Genomic DNA, 25,670 nt, shown 5'->3' on the forward strand with positions numbered 1-25,670 from the left:
CTTTGGGTGTTCTTGGATGTTTTTGCATCTACTTTTATTACACAGCTTCAAAGGTTATACTTAGCTTGAGCTATAAAGAATATTCAAACCTTGTGTGGCGGGTTAGGCTAAAGGCAATTTGTTTTCACTAAAAGGTCGGGAAGTTCTACAGGTTTTCATATGTTTGTTATTTTTTTGAATGGAAACAGGTTTTCATATGTTTGACTTCCATTTCAAGGACATCAATGTTTAAGTCCCATGTGTAATATCTTTTAACAGAATTTTGAGCTTGCTTTGATGCAAAGATACGGATTTGTTCTCTTTGTTCATGGTAAATTTAGCAACGATAAGAAATACTTTTCATCCATATTGCCAGCGCGGCTGTCAGCATTAAGAAAAATGTTAAAGGTGCTTAAGTATAATTTGTGTAAAATACTTTAGCTTCTAATTGTGCTTAGGTATGGGAGTCCATTGCAGGTCAAAATTGTAGCCATTACTTCTCCATTTCATCTTTGTAAACACAATGTGTATAGTTTGAGGTCGACTATGAAGGCAATCTAATCTTGATTAATGTAAATAACCATCACTTATCGCAGACTTAACCTAAGTGATTTTTGTTGAGGACTGCGGATTTGAATCATTGGGTCAAGGTCACAGTTTGAATGGAGATCCTATTTGCAAGTTTGAGGCATGTAACAAGTTACAGATCTCTTTTATCACCGTTAATAGGATGGACTTATGATGTCTGATAAGATTAGCAGCCCTGTTCATCTATGAGGGAGGGTTGATGCCATACAACCTAGACTAATTAGGTTTAATTAGGAATTTCTAAACATGGGTTTAGGGCAAGTAAGGTTAATATCTCTTAAGACTCCTTAGTTTAGAAAGAGTATGGTCCATGGAGGGAAACTAAACCCAAATCCCAAATCATATATATATTAAGTAGTTTCTCAATCAATAGGAATAACATATGTTAAGAGACTAAGAGTGATTTAGGGTTCTTCTCTGGGCGGTTCCTGATCATGATCTATGAAAGAAAAGCCTTAGATTCCATTGATATGAGCATCTAGACTTATTGCACGCACGTGTGGTACATTGGAAGATCCCTCCAGTGGTCAATGGAAACCACTGGTGTTCATCAGGAACATCTTCAATGGTCAGATTGCACGCACGCACCCACTGCTTAGATCTCCATCAGATCATCATGGCTGACTGTAGTATTCGATTTCTGCATTAAGTTTCATATAAAGCTCTCCTGAGGATTAATTATTGCAAAAGCAATATACAAAATTTTGATTAAGACTAAATAATCAATGGTTAACATCGGAATTGCAGCTCGAATCAATCGTTCGTGATCGAGGGAAGACGGAGATGTTGCACGATGAATGCAATGTTACACGTTTCTTCAAAATCTTAAGGATGGTCACTGTACCTTGTAAGGTGGTAGATGAAGTGAAATTCAATGATCCTGTGGCATAATCAACTCCCAAATAAGGGCTTGATAGCAATTCCTCTGGAGAAATTTGAACAGAAATGCTAATGTTGAACTTTGCGTGGGAGGCGATCACGCCATAAATGAACGGAGCTTCTACAACAACAACCCCATGATAGCAAATGGAACTGAACGTGACTTCGTAATTGAACCTTCCATAATTACGGTTTTCTAAGGTGATCAACATTCCTAACGTGATGTTAGGGGCATCGACAGAAAACAATCCTAGTGTTATGTTTCCGAGGTTAACTGGGTATGTTTGAATTTTAGGTGGTTTAGGGTTTAAGATGGTAAGAAATAAGATTACCAAAAGTACTAGGAGAATAGTGGTAAAAAGGATTGCTACTCCACAACAGATATTGAGACCTCTATGAGATGGTTTACTAGTTTTCATGGCTTACATGCATGGGTGGGTGACTCTCTCTCTCTCTCTCTCTCTCTCTCTCAGCAATGTCTACGGCATCGAACGGTGCAATGCAAATGCAGGCGATGACATTGAGCCCTCTAAGAATTCTTTGCCAGAATGCCTCGAGCACGCCAGAGCTTATACTATGCACAGCAATGGAGTGGTAAGAAATTTTCTAGGTTAATCATGGTTTAAATACAGTTAATGAGGTAAAGTATTGTTTAGAGAGAGTTTAATTATTATTATTCGTTGGTTGCTATGTAGTGTAGATGATAGCAATGTTATTTACTTAGTGTAGGTGATAGCAATGTTGAAATTTATTATGATTATTACGAGTTGTCACTTTGAGGGTTAGAAACATAAACAATGACAGAAGATTGTTTATTTGGTTTTCTTGTTTTTGTTTCCTAGAGCTGATATGTGGTTAGATTTGCAAGTTAATATATTAGCGGGCAAAGACAAACAGCAAGATTTTTGGGAAACCACAATCTCTCTTTAAGCAAATGGAGAGATGGTGATGACGTGATGGATATTCAAAGGGATTGTCTAGGCATGCAATTACGCAAAAAATCATTTCCCGGCTCACTTTTGTAAGTTTGCACGAATAAGACAAAATCTGCTACTAGGTGGCTGTTCCCTTGCAAAAATAAGCCTTGAAATGACTTCTGTGAAATTGCCTGAAACAATCCCTATAAATTAATGGGAGTGCCTTTAGGCAATTTGGCACAAGCAATTTTGCAGCCCCTCTACTAATGAATGAAATGAATAAGATATATCAGCTATAAGGTGGCTCTTCTCTCTAAAAAAAAGAGGGGCAACTTAATAGCTTTGTGGGAATTTGCCTAGACACACCCTTATAAAATAATCAAAAGAATTAGCCAAAATCTACATGTAAAAAAACAAGTTAGAGAGGAAGAAAACTAAGGGGCCGTTTGGATATGCGGATTTTAGAATCCAGGTTTTTAGTTTGAAAATAGTGTAAACGAGGGTTCATGATCAAGTAGTTGTATGCTCATGTCAGCGTTTCTTGGATTTTAATTGAGAAATTCAGGTATTAAAAATCTCTCCTGCATCTTGAGATTTCTAAAACCTGGAAATATGGCAGGAACTGTTGCTCTCTTGCTGACGGAAAGAAAGCCGAGAAGTAAAAAACAAGTCAAAAATGACGGCTGGTTCGCTTCTTCTCTTCTCTTAGCTACAATTTTAAAGAAATCCCGGATTCTCAAATCTGCGTATCCAAACGGCCCCTAGAAGAATTTGGAATACGGTCGTTTTGCTTTGAGACTGATTATCTTGATTGGTCCTCCCAAGATTATGAACAATAGACTTTATCTTGATCATTATTCTTTAAATAGATGATGATATATTCGTTCGTGGATGGATATGCCCTTTGCGAGGATGGGAGAGAAGTTTCATCTTGGCCACACACTTCAATGACTCCCACTTGAGCCCTCTCCATCAACCATGATTGTTGTTTACAAATCTGGCTTTCATACTTACAGGACCACTTCCATATAACGTGATTCCCCTCCTAAGTTTTTAGGAAATGATGAATACGTCATAAATTCATCATGACTAGATAATCCCCAACTCTAGATACTTCATCGCTCATTAGAAACGCTATTGTCACGAGCTTTTCTTTTTCTCACAAAGCAAACTCGTGTGGCGCCTCAACATACACACGCTAAGGCCAACCTTCACTAGTGCAAGGTTCTGAAGGCCTTACACACCTTAGACATCTGACACCAATTGTTGCTGGGAAATGACCCCCCACACCCCCCCCCCCCCCCAAAAAAAATGGATAAAATCCCCCCCCCCCCCCCCACCTAACGGTTTTTGTGAGAATGGTTCACTGCTTGAGGATAAATTCACCCCCTTTAACGTTTTTCTTTGCCTTTAAAACTTAATGGATAACGTTAAAGGGGGAGATTTTATCCTGTTGAACATAATGATCGAGCTAAGTACAAGTCCATTCAGTGCGCACATATCCACCAATCCTCACAACTCGACAGGTCAAGAATAGACAAATGCCATGAACCAATCTGCAGGACCGAAGTCATGCAATGTAGCTAGAGTCATCTGGAGGCGAAGCCAGGTCCAGCAACGCTCTGCTCCACCAGGTCCAAAGACTTAAGTGCCCACACCACCGTATTGAGGGATTGTTTGCAAGGTTGTGGTATAAGTCCACTCTCCTCTTCGAAAAGCTGAAGTCCACCATGAATTGACGCATTGAGTCCCCTGCATCCCGATCTACCAAATCCAAAGGCTTGGTCATCCAAGGAGCAATCATGTACTATGGATTGATTCGTAAGACTTGTGTCTCGCAAGGGCCACTATTGACTGATTCGTAAGACTTGCGTCTTGCAAGGGCGGCTAAAGCCACCCCGGCATAAACTCGTGAAAAGCCTAGAGATTGGCCCACTCACATGATGTACCACGATGGTGAGGCATCATTGTAGTTAACCTCAGCATCGGTCCGTACGCGCAATGCAAATAAGAACCCAACCTAATATGCATTGTCTTTATCCCCATCACCGGCCAAAGAAACTGGAACATCTCTAGAAACTCATAATTCACACCTAAAGCTCCCGTAGATTCTGCCTACCAGTAGTAAAATGATTTCCCGCTATGCCTCACACACATCTAGGTCCTCACACAACTCTTCAGCACACCACCAAAGTTCCGGTTCACAGCCTACTGGGCCTGGGATCAGCATGTCACGGGAAGTCAACCCCCTAAACGAGTAGAGGCAACCATGCCACTTAGACAAGATTTCCCACAAAATGTCTCCAACGTACTCTCCTCACTTAAATTCCAACTACGTCCCGTGATATTTGATTATTTCGTTAAACGAGGCTTGTCTGATCTTGGTCCATGGCATATTTCGTTAAAGCGGCTTCAATATGAAGGGATCGATTTCTAACCACTTTGGTCCATGGCATCATACTTGTCTTGATCTGGACAATACATGTGGTTGTCATGTTAAAAACTATTTATTTAGCCTCCAAGTATGTCTACAATGCACCTATACTTTTCTAATTGGACCATGAGATAGAGTCTCTTTCTAGGAGCAATGCATGAGCCATATGTTAATTTTCAACTGTTCAAATTTTTTGCTAAGTCATGATCCAAATGCACATCAAGAAAACTATTGAAAGCTAATTTCAATAAATTTGCTCCTTGAATGTTCTAAGTATTCACCATTGCTTATAAATATATATACAGTGGTTTGATATAACTGTTGCAGTGAATATATCAACTAAATGTTATTGTGACGAAACAAATAGAGTGATTGATGTAAAACATTTTGCAACGACTACATGGAATGATTCAATCAAAAGAAATCGAGTCGAAAGCTCATGTTATGTGTTGAGGCGCATCCTAGCTTCCAAAAGATGTAACTTGGGCTATAGTTGCCTGAAGTCTGAAGTCAAAACATACTATTTAACAAGCTCTGGGCGTTTTGCGGGGTGGGGGGGGCGGGGTGGTCTCTTTAGTGTACTAATTTTTCGTCTCTAACGTTTTAAGAAGGGAGATTTCAATATTGTCGCAAAACAACATAGCCCATCTAGGTAGGGAGATTTCAATATCTCATCTCAACCACAGTGGAAGCCAAGGCTGTATAATTAGTTTCGATATACATTACTTTTTGTCACTCTAGGACACCAGCAGTTAGCCGGAAGAAGCATGCATATACCTCTTCTAAGTCATCATCTTGGGTGCTGTTATGGACCAAATTATTTGCCCTAGATCTATTCTTGTAGGTGGTCAGATACCTCTTCTAAGTCATCATCTTGGGTGTGTCTGTTGGAGACATCCCATTTTTTTGGTAGGTAATTGAGCTGGGATTGAATCTACAACCTCAGATTGAGATATAAAGCCTTAAGCAATTGAGATATAGGCCCAACCCCTGTTAGAGGACATGAATGTGTATTCCTAGCAGTTAAAAAAAATTAACATAAACAGCCCCTGTAATGGGGCCACATTTAGCAAGGTTCGGATATATGTTGATCATTTCAGGAAAGGACAAGGATTTATGGACACCGCTAACACGAGCCTGTCTACGTAGCAGTCTCAAATTCAATACAGATAGAGTAATACGAGTGGGCTTATTTGTCGCCATGAGACATAGGAATGAACATGAATGAATTCCTAAATCATAAATACTTACAGTAAGATGAACATCATTCAAGGTCAAGGTCCCTGATGGAGTTCATCTTACTAATTTATACATAAATTATTGAAAAATCAAAGCTGGACTTCAGAATTGCAGCTCGAATTGATGGTCCCAGGTCGAGGAAAGACAGATATGTTGCACGTGGTAAGGGTCGTTGCATGCTTCTTCAAAAACTTAAGTAGTCTCACCCTACCTTGCATAGTTGACGAGGTAGTAAAATTCAATGTTCCTTCTGTTAAATCTACCAAAAAGTAGGGACTTGATACCAGCTTATCGGCGATAAGATCCACCGAGAGGCTAATGTTGAACTTCGAGCGCGGGTTAATCTCGCCAGGTTCGATCAGACCTTCACCAACAACAACCCCGTGATAGTAAACGAAAGTCGTCGTGTTTTCGTAACTAAATGTTCCATAATTTGGGTTTTTTACAGTAACTACTATTCCTAATGTCACATTAACCTTCAAGACGGGTTTGGATTCTAATTCTATGTCTTCGAGGCTAACTGGGTATGTTTGAATTTTAGGTTGTTTAGGCTTTAAGATGGTAAGAAATAAGACTACTAAAACAACTAAGAGAATAATTATCAAAATGATCAACACTCCACAACAGATTTCTAGGCTTCTGTGAGATGGTCTCCTTGCTTTCATGGCGTATGTGGGTGACAAGGGATCTCTCTCTCCCCAATGGCTACGGCAAAGGCGACAACGTTGAGCACTCTGAGAAAACTTTCGCCCATTTGCAGAGCTTAATACTTGAGTTAACCACGATTTAAATAAGAAAGAATGGAGTAACGTATTGTTAGGACAGAGTTTTTTTATTATTATTATTTGTTGGTGTTGTGTAGGTGGATAATGGCAATGTTGAGGGTTACATTTGATTAATGTAGACGTTTTGAGAATATCTCCTTCCTTAATGCTTTTATGAAGGTAGCCGTTTGTTTGACATGTAGTAGATGGGAGTTTCTTAAGCATGGTGGTATGTTCCTGATTTAGTGGTCATTTAAAAGATGCATATAATTGTTTGTTTATGTTGGATACGTTAGAGGGCGTTAGAAAGCATGTGGATACAACAGGAAACTGTGTTTAGAACTATAGACACGTTATAAATATAATCACAAAAAGAAATACACTAGCTGGCAACTGTACATGTCGGGGCCCACTTGTTTCATGATTCTAACCATTCACATCTTGGGCCCAGCTATCTGTGGGCCCGACCTAAAATCTAGGGAATCCACAAATGTAGCCTTCTTATTTGTGCCCAAATCCTAAGCATGTTCCAGAAGGCATCCTGAAGTCTTTCTGCTGTCCTATTTCTCATCCGTTTGGATGAACTCGTTAAGTAGAATTTAAGATACAGTTTACTTTTCCATTTCCTCTTGATTTGGATGGAAACTCAAAAAGCTATTATTTGGAAAATTCCTCAGAGGAAAGTAGAAAGAACTGTGCATGGCAACCAAACGTCATTGGGATCGGGGAAATAATGTCATCTTGCTTCCCTTTCCTAGGCACACTAGTAGCCACCAAACGGATGGATTGGCTATTATGTTTCAAGCGTAAGTAAAGGAAGTAATTATCACATTGTAATATTAACTTCTGGATTCCTTCTATTTTAGTTATTTTATGTGACAGAATTACATTTAGTTAAGCAACAGCAATCCCATCCGAATTGCTAATTTCTTCAACAAGTAACTGAGTTTTGGGCTCCAAATCAATGAATTGATTAGACCTACTAGCTAGATGAGAAATGCTAACCCGTCCCTGTCTCTTGATGTAGTCTGCCACTGCTTTCATTTCCTCAATGGAAATATATATGTATTTTCCTCTATCATCCATCACACCAGATAGTCGCCCTGTAGAAACCGAAATTCACAATACAAAACAAAAAATTCAGCTATTCATTCTTTATCTCTTTCGATCAGCGGCCACAGATATAAGCACTCGAAAAACCATGAGTGGAAAGAAAACCTACCCATATCTTCCAGTGATTTTATTCGATTGATGCAATCCTGCATAACCAGAAATAGTTCCACAATCGATTATAAAACAGTTAGAAAGTAATGTAATTGAAAGCAAACAAGATGGAAACAATCTAGAACAAGACCCATTAGTTGTTAACATTGTGGACATTTCAAGTCCTAAAGATGTTCAGTAGCTTTGTGTCTTCACTTAAGATGCCTTTAACGTATAGCTTCATTCTACTTGAGGTGTATAAATCAGTAGTTAATCAAGGCACAACTTAGGATGACTGTTCAAACAGTCGATTAATAAGTGCTAAGAATGTACAGTTAACATGCTACGATCGGAGCGTTTTACTTTATTTAATTAATTGATAGGTTCAATGCAAGCTAAAAGACAGATGAAGAAGGAACATGGACTTTTTGCATCAGATCAAGTATGAAAGCTAACATGCCTTTTTTTTTTGGAAAGCTAACGTGCTACGATCATATTTTCCAACATAAAGCAATGGCTAACTTATGAAGCTAAAAGTACTATCACCTGAAATAATGGGAATTGTGCACTATGCTTGTGCATGTGTATTTGTATGCTGTCTATATGTTTTGTGACATCTAATAGGTACATTGCACATGGGATTACTGGTCGAATTCGGCAGCGGATTTTTGAAAATCGAATTCAACAGCTGGAATGTGGTGGAGAAGTCTGTGTGACGTGGCAGATCACGATCTTGACTTGGTGGGCCCCACAAATATGGCACTTTTTGTTAGATTTGATACAATTGAGGCTATTGGGTAATGTAAGGGGTAATGGGTTTTTCTTTTGGGCCAAGGAGAATGCTCTTGGGCAATTCATACTATGTAAATCTAGTGGGACTACTGGTCCCCATTGTAAATTTTGCTGGTATAAATATATTTGTCAATTTTCAAAAAAAAAAAAAAAGGTACATTGCAGAGGAACATATTTATGTTAAGACAATAATTACAGAGTGGAGCCTAAATGTTGAGCAACTATCTGTATTTTTGAATGGTAGCAACTATCTGTATTCTGACTGACAAATCATTTAATCATCGCAAGTTAATGTTTTCTTTAAAATTGGTGTCTATGACAGAAAGGCGATGGGCATCAGTAATTTTGGGATTGAAAGTGGTTTCTTGGGGTCAGAGAGAGAGAGAGAGAGAGAGATTTTAGGAGGAAAAATAGAGGGAGATAGATTTTAGTAACCGATTGGACTCCGAATAGCTAGAGGATGCTTATAACTATTCTATAAGGGCAGTGATATCCCCCTCTATTGGATCAAATCTCCCGCTCCTCTACAGCCGGTACAACAACTCTAAACCGGTCTCTCTCTGTCTTTCTCTCTCCCATGAACAGTTGGTGGGCCCAATAATTAATTTGTTTAAATCTTTGAGCATGGTAGGCCCCACCCATGTTTTTCATAGTGAACCGTACGGCCCACGCCATAGGATGATCCAAACCATCCATTTGATGGACCACAACGTAAATAGGTTGTATCCCAAAAAAATCATTTCCACATGATCATCGCAACCCTCCAAACCAAAGAGAAACTGCATATTATGGAAACCTTATAGATCGGAGGGTTGCCATCATCCTGTGGAAATGATTTTAGGGGCACAACCTATTAACGTTGCGGCCCATCAAACGGATGGCTTGGATCATCCTATGGTGTGGACCGTACACGTCATTTTGAAAAATATGGGTTGGGCCCACAATTGGGGCCTACAATTTGGTGGGGCCTACAATTGGAGAGAGAGACCGGTTTGGAGTGGTTGTACCAGCTATAGAGTGGTAGATGGGGGGAATATCACTACCCTTCTATAATTGAAAGACAAAATTTAGGGAAATCCGTAAATCTTATGGGAGGTTTCTTACTGATTTTAATGCGAGATGCCCAAATCCCGATATTGCAGGAAATAATCCTGGGAATCTGATTTTATTGTTCCACAATAGGAAATGGGTGTTTATTTTTATGTGATTTGTCAAGGAAGGTGCCACGTGGGATTGAAGCCGGATGGGGGACTGTCCACGTCAGCGTGAACAGTGAAACCCCCATCCTGCTATATTATAATAGATAGGAAAAAAAGAAGACGAGCCTGGAAAGTACCTGAGTACGTAGCTTGAACTCTGCAGCAAGAACTTCTAATTGAACACACTTGTGCTTCTGCAACAGCATAAGAAACATAGTAGCATCATCACTCTCTGCATTCGCGTATACGTTCATAATACTCGAAACCCATGCATCACATCATCATCACCCATGCACTCACCCACACAAGCAGATGTACCCAAGACACCTGTATAAATGCATGCACAAAGCCACAAACTACACATACGAGTGCAAAAACAAATAAACATACACGAATAGAAGCGCACTATACACCACAGATGCTCATATCCATGCATACTGAATGTAATGCATATGCACATGCATAGATATACAATGCCACGCATGCACAACGAAAGCATGTGTATGCATAGATACACATAGGTATGATTTGAGTGAATTATTGCACTTTTACCTTCCTTACCACAAAAGAAGAACAAAGTTCCATATGCAAGAGAATCTTCAGATTAGAACTTATTTATAAAGCATTTCCTTTTTTCTAAAGCATTTCCTTCTTACTAAATGGGATCTAACATGCTAGATCTTTCTTTTTCTTTTTTAGAAAATGATAGCCAATTTAATAAAAGCAGAGACCAAGATGGTCAAGATTACTTTTGCATAATTTTTCTTTGACATGCTATATCTTCAGAGTACTATTTCTATTCCAAATCAACAAATATAATGTCATAGCAACTGAAACATCAAAAGTGCAAAAGATCAACTTATTTGACTCTTTGTGTCTCAATCAGAAATTTCTAGCCGATGATAAGAATTAGACTACGAGAGATGGGAATATATGACCTATTCTTCCTAGACTTTGAATACTCAACTTATAACTTTCTCCATTGTGATGACTTTGAATACTCAACTTATAACTTTCTCCATTGTGATATGCCCCCCACCCCCCCCCCCCCCCCCAACAACTAATGAAGCATGCCATCATTCTTTCAACACTCAAGCTAGTGGCACAAATCAAACTACTGAACCACATTGTGAAGGGAAAGATCGATTGAAATCATGGTTTGAAATTTCGGCCGAAATCCGAAATTTTGGATTTCGGTGGAGACCAAAACCAAAATTTGTCGAAATCCGGAATTTCGCGAAATCCCAAATTTCGGCCAAAATTTTGGAATTTCGAGAATTTCGGCCGAAATTTCGAGAAAATGTTTTTTTTTTTTTTTAAAGAAGAAATGTTACAAAATTTCGGCCATTAATTAAATAATCTTTTTTAATTATTACGAGATTTCGGCCCAAAATTTCGGATTTCAGTGGGGTCCGAAATCGGTACCGAAGCCGAAATTTAAAACCTTGATTGAAATACAGCTTTTCAGGGTACAATCTTTCCTGTCAATAAATTTGTTGCCACCAGCACAAAAAATGCAAGAGTATGGCAATTATTACAAGATGAATCACAATGTCCAATATGAATGCAAAGATGATCAAAGGCAACAATCAAGTATATTACAATTTTTTTTTCTTTCACATCCTAAGAATGTTAAGATTGAGATCGGGGCATCTAAAGGACAAAATTCTAAAATAAAATAAAACTAGGTTGATGGAATACATAATAAAAAAAATTACCTTGATGTATTCCACAAAATCAAAGAGCAAGCCCTGGCTTCCATCTTGCATTTCATTCTCGGTTGTCCCTTCAGCATCAACAGAAAACTCCCCTTTCCATTTCTCAAACTCTAGTCCGGCAGCTTCCTCCTCCCTGACCTGCCGAGCCTTAGCTTCTTCTTCCTAATATAACATGTCAATTGCTTCAATAAATAAAAAAAAATAGGCTGTTTAAAAATATCTGGAATAAGCCATGCATGCTAAATGATCACGCACCAACAATCGTTCCTGGGCTTCACGCTCCTCATCCTTCCTCCTCCGCATTTCCGCATAGCGGTCTTGCTTTGTTTGCCTTGATTCACGAACAGCTCCCTCAGCCTTATAGAGAGAAGTGTTAGAATCATGCAGTTATCCAGCATAATAAAAATCCTAGAAACTAAATAACATGGAAATAAATCCCCAAAAGTCCTAATGGGCAAATACGCCACTTATTGGGCCTACAATCTGTATCAGTTTGTGATCCTATAAATATGCAATCTAGCTCTTGAACATCCAGCTCTTTTCATTTGCTTTGCTTCGTGCACACCATATTGATGCTCAACATAGCAAGATGTATGGAATGAAATTGAGACTATGTGAAAGCTTAAGGCATATCATAGTAGTAAAAAAAGGTCATGCACCTGTCTCTGTGCATCTCGCTCTTGCCGTTTCTTTTCCTTTTTCTTGGATGCCTTAGCAACATAGTAGTCACCAGCAGGAACATCCTCATCACTTTCAGCAACATCCTCTGCACTCAAATTTAGAATTAATTAATTCATGACAAGAATCACAATATTTGAAATACACCAGGATATCTAGATAAAATTGGATGCTTTGAATACTATAAGGATAGCAACCCATTGGAGTACATATAAATGTATAACTGTATAAGCAACCACAGAAGTCAACATCAAAGGATATGGAAAGTATATCCTTAGAAAACATTGCTTCTATCTTAGCCATCCGGATTGTGTGTCTAATACAAAGTGTAGTTCAAACGCAATCCATCATGAAGTCTAGCAATATGGATACTTTATGATGGTCCCGACCTACTGTGGAAATTGAAGCTATGAAAGTCAATATAGGATATATTAAGCGTGACAAAAGACAGTAGTCACACTGCTGGTATAGAAAAGGATGTTTAAACTATGTTGAACTTCTTACGCAATAGTGAACTGCCATGAAACATGTTATCCAGTTGGTGTTTTGCAAAAGAAACAATATTATTAACACTTCGTTAAATCCCTGGCTAGTCAAACCCTATGTAGAATGGAGAGTAACAAATGCTGATAGTTTGAAGCACAGAGTTGTGGTCCCCTATTTTGAAGGCAAAGCTTACAATGAATTTATACTGTGATAAAATTAGTCCTCTTTTTCAAAATCCGAATCTAAGACACAGGGTGTTGTTAGGTACAAAATAAGTTCAGAACTTGGTTTCTCTAAAATATTTCTTATATTCCCCTGCCACCCAGACTGTTTTACTTCAAAAATTATCATGATTGATGGCTGCATTTTCTTCTCACACATCCATCTTCGACAATCATCTCAGCTTTAGTGGCACCTCATCACCTCAATAAATCATACAAATTCTTCAACATGCACAAGAAAAACAAGGGAACAACTACATAAATGGTTAATCAAGCTAGAAGCATTAAAGAAGAAGAATAAATTCTGCTTGGTTTGTAGTGCTCATCTCAGTCGTGGGTCCGACCCCCCTCCTCCCTTTCTCCTCTTCTTTTATTAACAAAATATTTCATCATTCAAAAAAAGGGAACAATAAGATGTAAAGAGAAAAGATCTGGGCCAGGTATGAAAGAATAACAAGAACCTACTGAATAGGGGTAACACCGATATCTAAGATTTTGGGTGTTGTTGGATACAAAAGAAGTTTCAGAACTTGGCATCTCTAATATATTTTGTTCTATTACCCCTGCACCCAGACTGTTTTACTTCAAATATTATCATAATTGCAGGCTGTATTTTCTTCTCACACATCCCTCTTCAACAATCATGACAGCTTTAGTGGCACCTTATCACCTCAATAAATTATCTAAACTAAGTATCCAAAGAGTACAACTTTTTCAGCATGCACATGAAGAGTAAGGGAGAAACTACATCTATGGTTAATCAAGATAGGAGCATTAAAGAAGAATAACATGTAAAGGAAAAAGATCAGGGCCATATATGAAAGAACAACAATAACTTACTTAAAGAAGAATAAGATGTAAAGAAAAAAGATCAGGGCTACAATAGCATATAATTTAAAAAGAAATTTTTTTAGCATTCTCATTCACAAGGTATGAAGAATTGAGGATATCACGAGAAAACCTTCTGCAGTTGTTGCTGCCGAAGATGTACTGGCAGCTGCTGGCCTCCGTCGCATACGACGGGCTCCAGTGTGACGGACCACTGTCTCTGTCTCTGGGACCTGCAGTTTGCCGTAATAAATAGGGGCATGTAAAATCATAAAAACCGCATTTCAGAGACAAGAGGCTATGCTTATAAATATGGAGACAAAAAGAGGTTTCTTATATAGCTGCTTATTTATCCAAAAAAGAATCTAAAAATGAAGAATACATTTTTTTTTAATGATAAAAATGAAGAATATGTAAACAGAAATAACCAAACTGTTAAAAACTATAAGCATGAAAAATAACAGTGTGAAAAATGCAATTTCAAAATATCTAATGAAATTATCATGCAAAGAACATAGTAATGCCATACAATAAAGTAGAAAATTTCGGAAATAGTCAAACTCAACTCTCATATCAAATTCTTGCAAGAATGTTTTACTGTCATGCTTAGTATTGTGTTGAAATGGTTGTCCTGGTCCATATCAACAACTTAAAGGCGAATAACATCTCTGTTAATAGGACATCTCAGCTTAGCTTAGGGTTTGGCTGCATTAAATGCTTAAGATCTCCTCCCCCATACTTAAAATCTTTATAAATATGTTTATGCCATCTCCACTGTTTTATCAGCGAAATGATTCCGCAGCGCTTTGGTTTAGTAATGGTGCTCGACTCTTTATTTTACGCTTTCCTAAATAGTTGTTAAAAGCTTTTACAATTCCCAAAAATCTATTAAAGACCAATCAGAGACTCCCTTTTTGTAATAATGGCACTCCACTCCTTAGTTTACATTTTCCTAATTAGCTGTTAAAGGCTCTTACAATTCCCAAAAAGCTATCAACAACCAATAAGAGAAGTGTTTGATAAAGTGAGGAGTACCATTATTAAACAACTAGGTGCAGATATCATTCCATTTAATCATGTTAATTAAGAAATTCTGAAGTTCCTTAATTTGGAGTTTTCCTATTCAGGTTTTAACGTCGTTTAAATATCTGCAATTTTTCTAGTGATTGGGCAATTCGCAATCCCCTTTTTTATTTTTTTGAAGAGCAGTCATTTTCTTAATTCTCTACAACGATGGAATTATACCTGACATAACCATTCATATAAAATTTTCAATTTTTAAAAACATATATGTAAGACATTGAACCGTGCTATTACAAAAACACCATGACGCATGAAGTTTCTCTACCATAGGAGCATTACCAAGCGTACATTGCTCTGATATCTTCTCTCTTCATAAGTTTTGGAATAACTTCAACCCAAGTGATTTTCATTATATATAATTTTGAATAGGTCTTAGAAAAGAAAGAAATGCGAGAATTTTTAATGAGATACCACTCTGGTGGCTAGTAAGGGATGTCAAGCTCCCATCATTCAAAAGGCTCTTGGGAAGAAACAGTTCCTTCAGTGCGAGGCTCTATAAGAAATGAGAAGGGTGAGGTTGTCAAAGCCTTTTTCTAACCTATTGGCATTATGGATTCCAATGAGGCAGAAGCTTGTACACGTTTAGAGGTTCTTCACATTTTAAAGACTGAGCTTTCTAGGGAGCTAAGGAATAAAAGCCATTCTTCTAATGTCATTTAGTGGATGTCGAAGTTTAAACGGGATCCTTGGAGATTGATGAATATCAACCTTCCGATCTATGATTCGAGGAAAACTTTTCATTCGGAACACCTCATCTTGGCTACTGCTCTGTAATATTTATATGGGCTTCTTATTTTTTTTCTTTTTTTTTTTTGAATGATAGCCAAGAATATATTAAGCAAAAAAAGACCGAGATGATCAAATTACAAAGAGGAAAAGAGAGATAAACAACAGGGGAAAATATAAAACAAAATCAAGGTGGGAGAGAATCAAATAAAGCTAATGCTTCTTTGGAGACACTTCCTCGCCAATCTATCCGCCACCGAATTAGCGGATCTTCTAACATGTTGGAAAACTATGGGCGATGACCCAATCTGATCAAACACTACATCAAAGAGCGAATCGAATCTCCAAGGGTGATTATGTGATCTTTTTAACCAACGAATTACATTTAGGGAGTCTCCTTCCACCACCAAGGACGCCAATTGGGATTGCTCCATTAGTTTTATCCCTGGGTGAACTGCTCTCACTTCAGCTTCCGACGCATCCGCTTCCCTAATGGGGCCGGCGAAAGCCCATAAGACCTCTCCCAAATCATTCCTCAACACTCCTCCAATGCCGATATATGGGCTTCTAGTTGCCTTTGTCTTTTGTATCCTGGGCATCTTAGCTCCTCTTCTTGCTTTTTTGTATCTTCCTATTTTTATAAATTCATTTGTTAAAAAATAAATAGTTCTTTCCCTTATAAAATGTGTACACCGACCCTCTGCATACAAGTGTTTAGTAACGAAGATTCTAAGCAGTTAATATCTTTGTTCACAATTCTGTTTTTGATTTTGTCTTACTTCGCAATCCTTGCTAGCTGCAGTGTGTACTGTGACCACCTCGATCTTTTGATCTAATAAAATTATTCTACCATTCGAAAAAAAAGAAAGATATTAAACAGTTAACTTTGAACTTTTTCAGCAAAATTTGTCACCTAATAGCCACCAGATAGGGTGTGACCCCGTAGGACATTTTGCTCTCTTTTTTCTCGAATGGTTAAGCTTTATTAAAAAGAAGGAAATAGAGGACCCGTAGGACATTTCGTTTCCACGTGTCAATCTTCGTGATTGTAGATTTTTTATTTTTATTTTTGCAATCTCGTGATTGTAATGGAAAAAAAAATTATAATGGTAAACTGGTAATGGTCATTGGCCTCATTACCAAAGGCAATGACAACTGACTTCTGCACTATGAACTTTGACCACTTTACAAGCAGATTGTCTCCCTACAAAGCGTATCTCATAGCTTTATATGGTTATTAGATGGTGAACTACAGAAACAATGAACCACGGGCTCAATAATGAAGAAGATATGTAACAAGGAGACTAGGTCCTTTGTTACACTTCCACATGACTGACTAAGCTATAGGTTACCAAGTGTCTTATAAAACCACATTATGTATGAGCTATGAGCTGCATATGATTAACAAACGATTGCATAATGACACAGCGAGCCAGAGTGTGCTCCATGGTCGCTCAATTGATAATCGGACCTCAAATTATTGTTTGGAGACCAGTGTTCCATTCTTCAGGTATTAAAAAACAAGCATCAGCTACAAAAGTAGGTCAAATATGCAAGAAGAAAAGGATGATGTATTGATGTTGACATAACTTCATGCCAATCAACTTGGATTGGGTCAGGACATGAATTCTAGTATTTATCGGTGGAAAGTATGTAAAACACTAAAGCCCACACACATCCAATCAATTCAGAGTTATTGGATCAATCACCAATAACCCTCAAGAAATTTTCCCCATTGTTCTTTTCAAGCTACTGGCTACGAACAAACCCTTGACATGAAGGACCCTTACAGGATTATGAGATGATGCCAAAGATGAACTGCTACACTTCAATTTTTTTGCAAAAATACACCAATAAATTCAAACCGACAGACTGACCCACGGGTGCCCTTGTGGAAGTTGCTTTTTGTGCATAAATTCTCCTCATCTAAGCAATGAATAGATCTGTTAACCTAATATGATAAACAGGTAATGACAAAAAAAATAAAAAATCCTAGGGTTCCAATTATTCCTAATTCTTACAGTGTTCTTCCCAGTTTTATTTCCTTTTCATCATACAGATAATCCTTATTTTCCATACTAGAAAAAATTTCAGAGTTTGTTTAAAAACAGATACAGGGACATCAAAAGTTTAAAGAATATAAACAAAACGAGCAAGAAATCACACCTGTTGATCTTCTTCGGGAGATTGAGAAATCTGACGGCGTTTCCATATGTATAAGGGGAAAATTGCAAGGACGAACAACATGAACAGAGCCCCCACCAAAATCTCCATCCTCCCAAATTAAAATCCCTCTCTCTCTCTCTCTCTAGCCCGGAGTACTTATAGATATCGATCAACGTTTTGATTAATGATAACGGCACATATTGTGGTGAATGTCTGATCCGAACCGTTCATCTTTGGTAATCTGGGTCGTTCGTTTGATCCGATCCGATCCGATGGAGGTCCTAGAAGATCCCAAGATCGACGCGTGCTAAAGGCATCTTAAAGGACGCTGCTTATCATCCACGATCAACGACTAGGATTATCAGATGAGGATAGGGAGACAATAAAACGGACTGCTTAGTATTTTTTTTACTTACAAGAACCACTAGTTTAAGATTTTATTTGCTGTGTCCGCGTGGAGTCCGAAATTTTTGAAGAAGCACATTTGGGCCTGAGATTATCCTAACCCTCCGATCTAAAGATGTTTCTATAATGTGCAGTGCGTCTACAGATCGGAGGGTTAGGATCAAACTATGGAGATGATATAAGAGGTACAGCCTATTTAAGTTATGACCAAACAAATGATTGGTTTGGATCATCCTATGAAGTGGGCCCACAGTACTTTTTGAAGATAGGAGGGTTAGATCATCCTATGGCGATCATCCTATGAAGCAGGCCCCAATGTACCTTTTGGAAAAAACTGGACTTCAAGGGCACATAGCATATAAATATCCAAATTAATAGTTTTTATATGGTGCACCTCGTGGAGCCCAAAAACTACAGTGGCCCACATGCATTGATAAGCGATGCCCTAAAATGGGGACCATAGACCCTTCGATTTGTGAAGTTTTTCTCTGCCGCTGCCTTCCAAAAATGAAGCTACAGATCGAAGGGCCAGAATCATATGGCCCTAATTTTTTTTCGAGAAAGCCCAAATGATATGTGCTCTTTATAGAGCATCTATGATTTTGGGTCTCTTTGAATACATCAGGTAAGATTAGAATGATAGAAAGAAGATATTACATGCCTAGAAGGGTCCCACTTGGGGTGGAGCAAATTAGTTTAGCTTTTAGAAATCCATAGGAATTGTTCTGTGGTTGTTTGGTATTGATAAGTGTAGAAGTCTTAGAGATAAGGGTTAGGGTTTCTAGATTGGCTTGGGTAGGAGTTTTAGATGAAGTGGTGAAGTGGGTTTTCTATAAATAAAATGTGACTTGTCTTTCTAGAGGGAATGGAGAATTTTATCCCAGAGATTGTGTTTTTGCACAAGAAAGAGGAATGACTTTTCCCTCAAAGTGGGTGAAGAGGCTGATCTTCCCTCCAAGAAGATCAATTCCATTGCGTACTGAATCGGATTCTTAACATTTGGTATCAGAGCAAGGCATAGATGATCTAAGGATCGGACGGTTAGAAGCTAAGGTGAGTTCTCTTGATATAAGACGAGAGAATGATCAAGGAGATGCAAGAGATGTTTTCTGCTATGAATGCTCGGTTTAACGAGATGATGGCTACAAGTACGCGGAGCTAGGAGGCTCGGTTTGACTAGATGGCGGTTACATGTACACTAGGCCAGGAGGAAAGCTCCAACAACCAAAACCATAATGGTGGAGGTAGAGCTTATGGACCCTTTGAGACGGGTGTTTCGGGTTCAATGAATTCATATCTTCCCAAGCTCGAAGAAAAAGGGAAAAAACCACAAAAGAAAGGCGTTTGTTAGCGGTTTCAATTCTAACAAGGCTGTCGCAGGAAAATCTGTCATTCCTTTCAACCCGTCTAACATCATCACTGCACATCAACATCTCATTCAACTCCTCCCCCCCCCCCCAGTCTAACATGCAGCTAGGTGTCCCAAGTGATGAAAAGGGGCGCATTTATCATTTCCCTTAAGTATTTTAACCTAGAAATTATGTTTTTGCACAAGGAGAACTGACCCTTCCTCGAAGTGGGACAAGAGGTCGATCTTCCCTCCAAGAAGATCATTTCCGTAGCCAGCTAAATTGGGTTCGTAACAGAAGATTAGCATGGTGCGCAAGGATGAAGTGTGAGAGGATAAGAAAGCCAATGTTGCTTGGACCATTGTTTCATATCAATGTTAGCAAAGCGAACAATCTAGAGGATTATCACTAAGTGTAAACCAAACGGTAAGGCAAATTTTGGCTGCGGTGATTCATTTTTACTGAAAAACTTTTTCCGTATTTTTTGGCTAGGATGAAACAGTTTTATTGAAAAACATTTTCCTTACTGAATTTTCCGACCCCTGTAATGTGCAAGGAGTGTTGATGACACGATGCATCTACTATTCTACTTCAATTAGACAAGTGTTTAATAGGTGGGCCCTCTGATAGGATAATCCTAACCCTACAATAAATTAGGTGTAAATTGGACAGCTCGGGAAGTTAAAAAAAAAAAAAAACGACGGTATAGAAGCCTCAAAAATCGAAGGGTTAGAATTATCCTATGGAAAATATTTTTCGGGCAAATGAATGGTTTAGATCAGCCAAATAGGTGAGGCCCAATTTAATTTTGTGTGCATGTATTTTCTCAAAATTATAAGCCCGCAGATTTTACAAAAGAGAAATGGTATATTCGCCCCCATTTTCTTCGTTCTATTCTCCTATAAGATTAAATTAAGATAAGCTTATTTAATAAAGACTAAGGAGGTTGTTTCACCTCACCCAAGAATTAACCTCTCTCCATGTTGTGAAGGGCTGAGATTAAAAAGCATGCTTTTTGGATGCCTTTTTAATCGTCCTTGATCAAGATGATAGATCACCCAGTGGTGGTGGTCCGGCCAAGGGAAGTTAATGGGCCAAACTTTTAATGGCCGACAATGGTGTGTCCATGACATACAACGTTGTTTTCCACAAAGACTTTTTCTACGATTTTGTCTCCACATTAGCTTATTATTTTATCAAAAACTAAGTGATCGATTATTTCCACCTCCAGCCATTATGATCAGAAAGACTATCCTCTGCAATCCACCACCGTCGATGATGCTTCCGTTCACGCCTGATAGTGGATTACTAGAAAGATTCTCCAATCTAATCCAATCTAAGTAAGCTTTGATGTTCAAATCAATGGAAACTTGGGGTTGCTTTGGTATATGAGGAACCAACCAGAAGATAAACCCTGATCTCTCTCTCTCTCTCTCTCTCTCTCTCTCTCTCTCTCTCTATTTATATGTCTTCCTTCAATTAAGCAAACACACATATTTATAGCATTTGAATTAGGTTTAGGTCTTCTAAGTCAACACACTCCGGACTCTTTATCTAATTCATCCTAATTACCTAAAACCCTAGTTTATAAAACCCTAATATGGATTAATTCAATGAGTGTCAATATGGGCTATCATAAGGGAGTCATCTCTAACATTCCAAACACCACACACTAGGGGTGGACTTGGTTCCGGTTCGAATCGAGGAACGGAACCGAACCGGCACATATGGTTCGGTTTGGTTCGGTTCGGTTTCATATCAAATGGTTCGGTTCTGGTTCTGATATTTTAGAACCAGTGGAAATTTGGTTCGGTTCTGGGTTTGGGATCCCAGAACCGAAAACCGAACCAAGAACCGGCCCTCACCCAATGTCTCCTCATTTGATAAAATCACCCCACCCCCTTTTAATTCGCCCCTTTTTTAACGTGTTGCTTTGCCTTTAAAATTTTAATTCACCCCCAATTTTTGCTTGATTATCCCAAATTTGTACCTGTTTGTAGTTCATATATAACTTTTGCATTACCCAAATTTGTGCTTCATTATCTCAAATTTGTGCCTGTAAGTGTTTGTAGTTCATATATAAATAGGACCGAACCGAACCGATTATAAACACGATTAGGCAAAATATCTACATTTGGTGAAGGTTGGGTAAACCCAGAACCGAACCAATTATATATGGTTCTAGTTCGGTTCGGTTCCAAACATATATGGTTTGGTTTTGGGTATACCCCAAAACGAACCGAACCAAACCATGTCCACCCCCTCCACACACATAAATTGACATGAAAAATAGAAGCGAAACTCATTCCTCTCAATATAAAGCACAATAGAAAGCCTGCCACTTATTTCTCCACTAAGGATGTTATGAGTAGCCACATGACACGATAAAGATCTACACACACACATTCCCTCTGCAGTTTGAGAGATTCAGAGTCCTTCCGTAAAAGTCACTCCCGTACCCGTCAGCCATGACCCACCTTGTATCAAAGACCCCACTGTGAATTTCTTCGCCTCATTCGGATCCTTAATCACCCGATAACCAGCCCATTTAACTCGCCCACTCGTCCCTGCACCCGGCCCACTGTTCAAATACTCCCCGTAATACAAAGTCTTCAATGCAAAATCCCCACTCCATGCCATCCAACCCGCGGAATTAATATGATCACCAATATACGATTGCATCACAACCGTTCGTGAGTACTCCTTCCACGGACGGCCTAGATACGTCGGGAAACTCGCCTTCACTGGAGCCAAATCGGAGCTCGGAGTTATTTGGCAGTCCTGAATTGAAGTCCCAGTGTTCTGGTTCGGATCGGTTCGGCCTTGAGCGGTCACAAGGTTTTGTTGATTACTCATCGGTTTTCGAGCAATGAGATTGCATTTTTGGAACACTACGGCCGCATTTCCAAATATGAAATCTACGGTGCCGGTAATAGTAGAGTCTCTGTAGAATTGACGCAGAGAGTGGGTGTAGAGAGTGTCTTGGTAAGCGTCGATTTTGCACCGGTTTATGACCGACATGTCGGCTCCGACTCGGAGTGCCACCGCTTGGTGCTTCTCCGGCCCTGCGGTGTTCTGAAACCAGATATCTTGTGCAATGAAACCATCTCCGACCGCAGCTGAGTGGCAAACAATGAAAACAACATCAATTACTATAGATAGGGCTAAAACTCGTCGAGTCAAATAAAACTCGTCTGAGTTGATTCGGCTAGCTAACGAATCTAGTTAGCTTGCATAGAAATATGTAACTACATCACAAACAAATAAAACCCTTGAATTATTTTAGAAAGATATTATGAGAACATGACCGAGTTTACTGCTTGCAAATGAAATGACTGACTGACTGTGGGTTTCAAAATGCAGATGCGGGTCAAAATGCGGCCAAAGCAAAACCTAATTAACTCAGTACAATGCTGTTGAGTACTCCGTAAACACGGCTGAGTACTCACGTTATGCATTCATAACTTGAGAGTGTCAAAGGAATTTTGATTGACTTTGTAAGGTAAAATGAGGAGTCGAATAAGAACGTGGCCAAGGTAAAAGGGAGTTGATAGCTGTAGAAAAAATGAAAAACAAAACTTTAATGCTGAACATAGGACTTAGTATCTAAGATTTGAGATTTCAACCACAACAGATACTGGGCAATGAATATAGTCATGCGTACGAAAAATATGTATTTATATTTGAGTTTTTATCGAGTCGCCTCTTACGTTTCGAGTTGATTCAACTCCGAGTCGAGTTTTTTTTTACTTTTTTTTTAGCAAGTGAAAGCCATGAATTCACCCCAACATTATATACTATTTCAAATATCAATGTCCAAATAAATTTCATATTCCATACCTACTGTTGCAGAATTGAAGGTTGTGGCTCCATCTACCACATTGAGGCTGCCTGTTATGATGGTAGAATCCATCCCATCACCAGTTAGCATTAGATTCTTCTTGCGTTTCCCTACCTCAACCTTCTCCTTATAAGTCCCCTTCTTAATATAAATCACATATCGTGACTTACTGTTATCCGGCGCCGCTGTAACTGCTGCTTGTACAGACTTGTAATTCCCACTCTCATCTTTTGCCACAACAACATTAGCATTGATGGCATTCGCCGGAGATTGAAGAAGTTTCCGGTCCTTGGCCGTTACCCACGAGGGGAATTTCCCGTTCAAAGGCCGGAATACTTCTTTCGAATCGGACGGCGAGATATGATTTAGAAGAACAAGGGAGGTGCTTGTCAATTCTATCAAATTCTCAAGCTGGGCCTTCATCAGTAATTTGGGTGCACCTTGAAGCCCATCCAAACAAGTGACATGATTGGTGAGCACGGCACTAAGCCATGTATGTGTGTTGGAATGCGATCTAGCCGTTAAAGAGTGATCTAGAGCCGTCATTGAGTCTCCTAATCGATCTCGTGATAGATCCATCAGATCCATACAATCAGATAAGCCCGCTTGCTGTTTCGGGTCGTTGATCCGGCGCCGGATGCTGCCGGAGACTTGGGTAGCAGTGTTAATGTGGGTCAAAGACCTTTTCAATAAGACTTGGAGGAGTTCAACTTCACTAATTGGTAGGAGTCTAATTGTGGCCTCTTTGGAGATGATGGAAAGGCATGAGACAGGATTGCGAGCATGAGCACAAACATGTAAGTGGTTCTTGGTGGTAACATGGATGGCTACAAGAGCACTCAGGCATAAGACTGTTGCTAAGGAAAGTGTAACAAAGAGGGTTTTGCAAGAAGAGATCTTCCCCTTGGGAGAGCCAAGGAGGGGTTGATCTATTGTTGCCATGATGCAAGTGGGTGCTGTCTTACAACAAAACTATTGTTCCACCGGCCTTAAATAGAGGTGGGAGCACTCCATTTGTGTGTGTGTGTGTGTGAGAGAGAGAGAGAGAGAGAGAGAGAGAGAGAGAGAGTACGTGTGTTTTGTCCTACGATCGTTTCTGTAATTCAATTATTTTATTTTGCTAGGTTCCAAGGGGATTAGCTTCAGCATTTATGTATTATATTCCAATTATTTTACTTTGCTAGGTTCCATGTGTTAGCTTCAACATTTATGTATTATATTCTGAAGTGGAATAATTTCTATGTACTAGTCTGAACGGAGTCACGGACATGTGAAGTCTATGATTTTCTCCATCTCGAAAAGGAATTGTTTATGGGTGGTTTTGTTTTTCTAATATGGAGGCTTGACTCTAGCCTTCTATGGACATCTTGCTACTTGTTGTTTTTCACGTGATTGTGTTCTCTGACGAATAGGAGGGAAAGTGATGTGATTTAAAGCTATGGATAGGTCGTAAGTCATCATGAAATCCACCAGCAAGCATTTTCCGCACTCTTATGTTTTAATAATGATATTCGTACTTTTCAATTTGGTGTGAAGGGTTTCTTTAAATTTTTAAGAGGGATGACAAACTGAAGGGCGCCCTTGCAAAAAAGCAGCTACAAAGGATGATAAACTTTGTTGACATTGAACAATAATGTGGGCGCCCTTGTAGCTAGTTTTTTCATGGTCGCCCTTCAGTTTATCATTCCTCAAATTTTAAAAGGAAAATTATATTTTTCATCCTCTTTTCAGCTTTTCCACCCCTCCTTTAGCTTTTGCGCCCCACGTTTTGTTTCTTTTCTAGAAGTAAGTGCCTTATCATCATCTTCTGGTTTCAAAGAAAAGGAAACGACAATGCAGGTACATGCCCCCTCTTTTCATCCCTTAATTTAGGGAAATGATTTCAGCACAACTATGTTTTGATACTCATTTTCTTGTCTTTTAGTATTTAATTGTCATTTAAGTGTTATTTTGGGAACGCAAAACCCTTTTCCAGCTCTTTAAATACTAAAAGACAAGAAACATGAGGTCGTGTATAAAAACATGTTTGTGTTGAAATCATTTCCATTGATTTATTAGGCATCTTTTAAAATGGTCGTTGATGGTATTGTGGAAAGAATAATGACATGGTAAGTTGGTAACCGAGTTGTAAAACAAATTGTTGTGCCATGAAGAGTAGAGAGAGCTTTTTATGTG

At 38.8% G+C, this 25,670-nt stretch overlaps 3 protein-coding genes across 3 annotated transcripts; all 3 read right to left on the reverse strand.

The window, feature by feature from the left end:
• Positions 1-1,289: 1,289 nt before the first annotated feature.
• Positions 1,290-1,658, reverse strand: LOC143892140 (uncharacterized). Its single transcript, XM_077396598.1, has one exon. It carries the CDS (start codon positions 1,656-1,658, stop codon positions 1,290-1,292), a length of 369 nt encoding a protein of 122 aa, XP_077252713.1.
• Positions 1,659-7,611: 5,953 nt separating this feature from the next.
• On the reverse strand, positions 7,612-18,058 carry LOC143892934 (DDRGK domain protein). The gene is made up of 8 exons (XM_077397854.1): positions 17,901-18,058; positions 14,059-14,158; positions 12,372-12,478; positions 11,968-12,069; positions 11,713-11,874; positions 10,132-10,188; positions 8,023-8,059; positions 7,612-7,903 (listed from the first exon to the last, which is right to left on the reverse strand). Exons 1-8 carry the CDS (start codon positions 18,006-18,008, stop codon positions 7,695-7,697), a joined length of 882 nt encoding a protein of 293 aa, XP_077253969.1. The 5' UTR covers positions 18,009-18,058; the 3' UTR covers positions 7,612-7,694.
• Positions 18,059-21,971: 3,913 nt separating this feature from the next.
• On the reverse strand, positions 21,972-24,611 carry LOC143892938 (pectinesterase-like). The gene is made up of 2 exons (XM_077397857.1): positions 23,495-24,611; positions 21,972-22,773 (listed from the first exon to the last, which is right to left on the reverse strand). Exons 1-2 carry the CDS (start codon positions 24,435-24,437, stop codon positions 22,082-22,084), a joined length of 1,635 nt encoding a protein of 544 aa, XP_077253972.1. The 5' UTR covers positions 24,438-24,611; the 3' UTR covers positions 21,972-22,081.
• Between the last annotated feature and the right edge of the window lie 1,059 nt (positions 24,612-25,670).

Source organism: Tasmannia lanceolata, unplaced genomic scaffold (assembly GCF_043159265.1).
Source record: "Tasmannia lanceolata isolate RefF3 unplaced genomic scaffold, GAP_Taslan_0.1 ptg000015l, whole genome shotgun sequence".
NCBI lineage: Eukaryota > Viridiplantae > Streptophyta > Magnoliopsida > Canellales > Winteraceae > Tasmannia > Tasmannia lanceolata.

What these genes read in the sequence shown, in the direction of transcription:
- LOC143892140 (XM_077396598.1), bottom strand. Translation starts at nt 1,658, where the DNA reads ATGTTGATCACCTTAGAAAACCGTAATTATGGAAGGTTCAATTACGAA.
- LOC143892938 (XM_077397857.1), bottom strand. Translation starts at nt 24,437, where the DNA reads ATGGCAACAATAGATCAACCCCTCCTTGGCTCTCCCAAGGGGAAGATC. An exon ending in CTTCAATTCTGCAACAGTAG is followed by an intron (nt 22,774 to 23,494) that starts GTATGGAATATG and finishes TTTGCCACTCAG; the next exon opens with CTGCGGTCGGAGATGGTTTC.
- LOC143892934 (XM_077397854.1), bottom strand. Translation starts at nt 18,008, where the DNA reads ATGGAGATTTTGGTGGGGGCTCTGTTCATGTTGTTCGTCCTTGCAATT. An exon ending in CTCCCGAAGAAGATCAACAG is followed by an intron (nt 14,159 to 17,900) that starts GTGTGATTTCTT and finishes GGCAAACTGCAG; the next exon opens with GTCCCAGAGACAGAGACAGT. An exon ending in AGTTCAAGCTACGTACTCAG is followed by an intron (nt 8,060 to 10,131) that starts GTACTTTCCAGG and finishes CTGGTTATGCAG; the next exon opens with GATTGCATCAATCGAATAAA.